The sequence below is a fragment of the Tupaia chinensis genome, unplaced genomic scaffold (assembly GCF_000334495.1).
Source record: "Tupaia chinensis unplaced genomic scaffold, TupChi_1.0 Scaffold000355_1, whole genome shotgun sequence".
In the NCBI taxonomy this organism is placed as follows: Eukaryota; Metazoa; Chordata; class Mammalia; order Scandentia; family Tupaiidae; genus Tupaia; species Tupaia belangeri.
The window spans coordinates 14,403,331-14,409,659 of record NW_006159850.1 but is presented as its reverse complement, the minus strand read 5'-3'; the positions used below and the strand labels follow the sequence as shown (position 1 = coordinate 14,409,659).

The window sequence follows — 6,329 nt, the reverse complement described above, 5'->3', positions numbered from 1 at the left end:
CACAACAGAATCTTCATGCCATGATCTCCCCTCAGCCTCTACCAGCCCTGAGTCACAGGTACATGCCTGGCATGTTTAGGGAGGTTCCCAGATACAAACCATTATGCCATCTGCTAGTCTCTTAACTCTATTTTTAAATAATTATAGATTCATAGGGAGCTGCAAAAATATAGCTGTTTTTCTCAGTGGTAACACCTTACACAACTATAGCATATCATCAAAACAAGAAACTGGTATCAGGACAAGCAACAGAGCGTATTCAGATTTCACCAGTTGTACTTGCATGTGTGCACACACACGAACATGTGTTCTATACAGTTTTATACATGTATAACCACCACAGTTAAGATACTGGACTGTTCTATCACCACAAGGCTCTCCTGTGCCTGTTAGGGAAATAGAATTAAAAACAAAATCTCCTTCCAATCTAGAAAACTTCTCCACAGAGGAGAAAGTAGGAGACAAAATTTTACTACTGAATGCGCGTTAAACCAGAGCGGGATGTGCATCACCGGCACTCTGCTGAGAGGTTGCAAGGAGAAGGGGGTTTACCCTTTCAAATAGCAAAGCAGATGCGAGCCATTACATACGTGTCCTCAACGTAAACGGTAGCTAGTCCTCAAGCAAGAGGACTTGACAACGTCGTTTGTCACACATAGTGTTTCCTAAATTTGCATGACACTTGGTGTGACCATCTGTGTTAGCTAGTTATAACAGGGGCCCACTGAGTTTAGGCTCCTATCCTCCCATAGAAACAGGAGACTCCATTTTCCTTATTGATTACATTTTAAAAACATGTTTCCCAGGACCTTGAGAAAGACATTCCTAGGGTGTGAAACTGGCCAGAGTCTTATTCCGCTTTTAAAAAGATTCATAAAGAGCCAGCAGGTGGCATAGCAGTTAAAACACTGGACTCCCAGGTAGCCAACTGCAGTTCAAGTCCTAGACCTGGTGGCTTGAAACTGATGCCAGGCATGTGTGCATCCATGCCCAAAATCTCAAGAGGAAAATGAAGGAGAAGGGATTATGGTGTGGCCATCCCTCCTGGGGGTTGATTTCTCACTTTCTGTCTCTTCTGCCTCTCCAGCAAGTACACGTGCCCTATAGCAAAATCTCTTTTAAAAATTCATACACATTTCAAAAAGATAGTGAAAGGGATTAAAACTACAAGTTTTCTAAAACAAATGCTCTAATAAGAGGAAGAGGGGAGAATTAAGCTTTTTAAAAGTTGTGTTTGCCTGAGGAACCAGCAGTTAGTGTAATGGCTATGTCGCTGGACTCCCACGTAGTCGACTATGGTTCGCATCCCGGACCCAGTGGCTTAAAACTCACGCCGGGCGCATGTGCGTGCATGCCCAAGATCCCAAGAGGAGAATGGAGGAGAAGGGGTTGCGGCATGACCATCCCGATGCCCTGGGGGTTGATTTCTCACTTTCTGTCTCTCTGTCTCTCTTTGTCTGTCTGGCGCACGCACGCGCCCTATAGCAAAAACCTCTAAAAAAAAAAAAAAAAGTTGTGTTTGCCTTTTCATGCTACCCTTTTATAGCCACGCCCATCTTCTTCTGTCCCAGCCTTACCCCTGGCAAACACTAATCTGTTCTCCATCTCTATACTTCTGTTATTTCAAGAACTTTATATCAATGGAAGCATACAGTATGTAACCTTCTGAGGTTGGCGTTTTTCATTCAGCTAATGCATTTGAGAGCCATCCAAGTGGTGTGCACCCTGACTGTTCACTCCCTTTCACTGAGTAGTATTCCACATGTGGGTGTACCAGTTTGTTTGCCTGATCCTCCTCCCATGAAAATGTTAATACCACAAATAAATTATAGATCTCCTTATGGACTATGGCCCTTGGGAAGGCCACAAACTACTATAATCTTTAAGATATTTTTCACCCCCACCAAGAACCAGTTTTTGCCCCCTTAGGATCAATGTTGCCCCTATTGAAAATGCATATTCTAGAAGAATTTGCTGACTTATTCTTCTCTCTTTTTCCAGTTAAGTGCTCATCTCCAGATGGAAGTAGAGCGACTCATAGTCCAAGACTATGCCCTAGAACATCAGAAGACGATTATTCCCGATTCTGTGGATGACATCTGCCTTAACCACCGTAGTTGCCGCAAACTTACCAAGTGCGTGCCCTTCTGCGTTGCGTTTGTTTCAGAGTGTAGCCGAGCACGGATTGCCCCTTCATGCAGCATCCTCCCTGAGATAATAGTTGATCACCTAGGAATGAAATCTACTAATACTTGCCTCATATTATCTGCCATCCCCTAGCGTCAAGACAGTGAAGCAAGTTTCTGCCTCTTAGGGTCGGAAAACTCAGGGCCAGCTGGTGGTGTGGTGGTTAAGGGCACCAGACTCCACATGGCTGACTGTGGTTCAAGTCCCAAACCTGGCCGCTTGCTTTCTCACTTTCTCTCTCTCTCTCTCACTCTGTCCCTCTCTGGCAAAATTAAAGTAAATAAATGAAGTAAATAAATAAAGCTGAATAAAATAATTCTTTAAGAAAAATCAGGAAACTCCAGCTTTGGGGGCCTGAAGGTAACACTGTGGAAAAAACACAATACTCTGCAAGGTTGACACATATGGGAAGGTTCTGGGTTCATATTTGGAGACCTTCTAGAGTGTTCCAGGCACATGTGTGCCTATAATCTGGGGCTGGCTGAGGCTAGGGATGGACTATAGCACCAGAACCCCATTGATTGGACATACTGGTGTGTGTGTGTGTGTGTGTGTGTGTGTGTGTCATGGAATAAATAAATAAATAAATAAACTTACAGGGAAAGAAGGAAGCAAGCTAGCTAGCCTGCCGTGTCTGCTAGACAGACCCCATTCTAGATCCAGGAGGCTCCACATTGAGCACATTCTGAGATAATGACCAAAACAATAGTGTGAACTTCTGGGAAAGTATGTTGTTCCTAGTCTCTATCCCAGTGGCCATTAGATGTTCTCCACTCTGGAGAAGAAAATTGTGCACAAGAGATAAAAGAGAACCTCACTCTCAACATTTGGAAAAGTAGTCTTTCAGGTTTGAAAACGACTGAAAAAGACAGTCTATCTACCATTTCAGGGTCCAGCTGCCAGAGTACATCCTGGACTTTGGCTACATTGTCCTTGGCAACGTCCAAACCCACATCATCAAGATCACCAACACCAGCCACTTCCCTGTATCCTTCCATGCAGAAAAGCGTGTCCTTCATGACACAGGTAACCAGGCTGGGAGACCTTTTCCTGTTACAGGTTGTCATATGTGACAGGAGCCCATCTATTGTGTCCTAGAACAGCATTTGTGCTTCTGCTGGGATCAGCTGAAAGAACTGTTGGGCCATTCATCCATGCATTGGGTAGTTATTGTCTCCCAATGGGGGTGCTATTAAGAGCAGCTCTTGTGTTCTAGTTCTCTTTCCCACAAAGAAATTTTGTCTTGAACCAGGCTTCACAATTGAGCTGGATCGTGTAAAGAATCTTCCTTACTGTGAGACAGAGACTTTCGAAGTTAGATTTGACCCACAAGGGGCCAGTGTTCCTATTGGAAACAAAGAAATTACTCTGCCCATCAAGGTAAGATGTACCACTGGGCCCACCTGAGCCTCCAGGTTTCCAACTCTGTTTGTGATTACCCCCAAAATGATCTAGTTATTATTTCAGAGCCTTGATTCTTCCCTCAACCCCGTGCCACTTAGTAACAGCAACGTTACGCCTGCTGTAGGTGGTTGGAGGACCAACAGTTCACATCTGTCTCCAAGCCAAGGTGATCATCCCAACTATGATGTTGTCTTGTGGAAAAGTGGAATTTGCCACAATTCAGTGTGGACAGTGCATGGTGGAAACCATCCAGCTTTCTAATCATCTCCAAGTCCCTTGTGAATGGTTTGTCCATAACCAGAAGCATGTAAATAAGGTAAATGAGAGTCGTGGTCCATAGATCCCCTTAGCGCCACCTCCATTTCTGCCGAATTTGCAATTCTAGGCCTTTCATCTCATCGTTTAAATCTCCAGCTCAAAATTTCAGTGTCAGTCATTTACCTCCTTAAAAAAAGAGAAATCTGGGCCCTTTGCCCAGCACTGAAAGCCCTGTCAGGCTATGCTGTCAGGTAGAATGACTTGGTTATCTTTTTTCTTCTGGTATCTAGACTCCCTGACACATGGGGAGTACTCAGAACATACAGTTTGTGTGAGTAGAAGATGGAATGAGTCTGTTTTACATAGACTATGATCTAATTGTGTAATATTTACAACCCAGCTGGAGAGACACATGCCAAAGTACCTAAGACGGAAACTACGTGCAGAACTAAAGCCAAAGACACGGATCTTTGAGATCCAGCCCACCTCTGGAGTCCTGGATCCTGGTGAGCGGTCCAATGTGCAAGTGAAATTCATGCCAAAAGAAGAGGTGAGTTTTAAAGAAGTGTGGAGACCCAGAGGTTCTCTGGATGGCTTTGGGCTTTACCCAAAGTCCGAGCTTGTTTGTGCCTGAGGGGAGCTTTAAATGACTGGCCTGTGCCTCGTTATTTTGAATATGGCATCTCAGTATGGTTTCTGTGTTGCATAGCCACTCTGCAGTCCAGAACCAGCCAACTAACACATCAGTTTTTACCAGCAGGCATGGGTTAATGGCCTTCTGCCACTGGAGGTTGTGTGTCTTTGAACAAATTAGTTCATCTCACTAAGCTACGATTTACTCATGAATAAAATAAAAATAATACTGCATATTAAAAATCCCTTATCACAATTCTGTAACCCAATAATTTTTTTCTCTTTTTTTGGAGAGGTTTTTGCCATAGGATGCGTGCGCTTGCCAGACAGATGGACAGAGAGAGAGAGACAGAAAGCAAGAAATCACCCCCCAGGGGGGATGGCCACGCTGCAATCCCTTCTCCTCCATTCTCCTCTTGGGATCTTGGGCATGCACACACAGGCGCCCAGCGTGAGTTTAAGCCACCAGATCCGGGACTCAAACCGCAGTCAACTACTTGGGAGTCCAGCAACACAGCCATTATGCTAACTGCTGGTCCTATGTAACTCAATAATTTTTAAAAATTGGAGGGAAGATTTTATGAGTTTTAGACCTAGATTCATTTTGCAGAAAATTTTCATAAAAACTGGCATGAGACTATTTAGTTTTTATCTATCCCACATAGTTTTCAGTCAAACAATGCAACTGCAGAAATGTTAATATGCTTGGTTACAAGGGACCTGCCTCAGACCCACTGAGGATTTTTCCTAGCAGAGGGTCTATTTACTGTGTTCACCTTTTCAAAATCTGGATTTAAAAACATCTAGCCTCTAGAGTGTCCAGTAAGTTATCATCAATGGCAATAGCTACCTCTTAGGGTCATTTTGAAGATTAAATGTGAACTATTGAAATATACAGCATACAGGACGAGCAGCTGGCATAATGGCTATGTTGCTGGACTCCCATGTAGTCAACCGTGTTTCAAGTCCTGGACCCAGTGGCTTAAACTCACACTGGGCGCGTGTGCGTGCGTGCCCAAGATACTGAGAGGAGAATCAAGGAGAAGGGATTGCGGTGTGGCCATGCACCCTGGGGGGTGATTTCTCACTTTCTGTCTCCATCTCTCTCATTCTGACAAACACACACACCCTATAGCACAAAACTCTGCAAAATTGAAAAAAAGAATATTCCTCTATTCCCACTGATTCTGACACACAAAGAGTGAAAACGAAACAGAAGGGAGATTACAGATCACCTCCTCCTGCACACCTCTGAACGCTCAGATTGAACATCAAGAATCAGGAAGAAATACACCATTCATCAGATGACTAGAAATCACCTCAGGGTCACAAGAAATATGGAAAAGCAAGAAAATCCCTCTCCTCTAAGGGAAAAGAATAACTCCTCTTCATCCACAAGCAGTTCAATGGAAATCATGGAAATGTCTGATAAAGAATTTAGAACGTTCATAATGGTGAAGCTAACAGAGATGGAAGAGAAGAGAGACAATGAACTGCAGCAGAGGCAGGAGAAAGGAGCTGATGAGTTCCAGGAGGTGAGGAAATTCTTGCAAGATCTGAAAGAGGAAATACACACTACAAAAAAAGAAACAAATGGAGAACCAGCAGTTAGCGTAATGGCTATGTTGCTGGACTCCCACGAAGTCGACCGCATTCTTGTCCCGGACCTGGTGGCTTAAAACTCATGATGGACGCATGTGCATGCATGCCCAAGATCCCAAGAGGAGGATGGAGGAGAAAGGATTGTGGCATGACCATCCTCCCTGGGGGGTGATTTCTCGCTTTCTGTCTCTATGTCTCTCTCTGTCTGTCTGGCGAGCGCACGCGCCCTATAGCGAAAACCTCTC

At 44.2% G+C, this 6,329-nt stretch overlaps 1 protein-coding gene across 1 annotated transcript in view; it reads left to right on the top strand.

Moving 5' to 3' along the window:
• Positions 1-6,329, top strand: part of HYDIN (HYDIN axonemal central pair apparatus protein) — a 378,086-nt gene that overhangs the window by 250,081 nt on the left and 121,676 nt on the right. Inside the window, 5 exon segments of the mRNA XM_006152662.1 lie at positions 2,002-2,135; positions 3,077-3,213; positions 3,440-3,567; positions 3,716-3,907; positions 4,250-4,399. Coding sequence (XP_006152724.1) covers positions 2,002-2,135; positions 3,077-3,213; positions 3,440-3,567; positions 3,716-3,907; positions 4,250-4,399 — 741 coding nt within the window.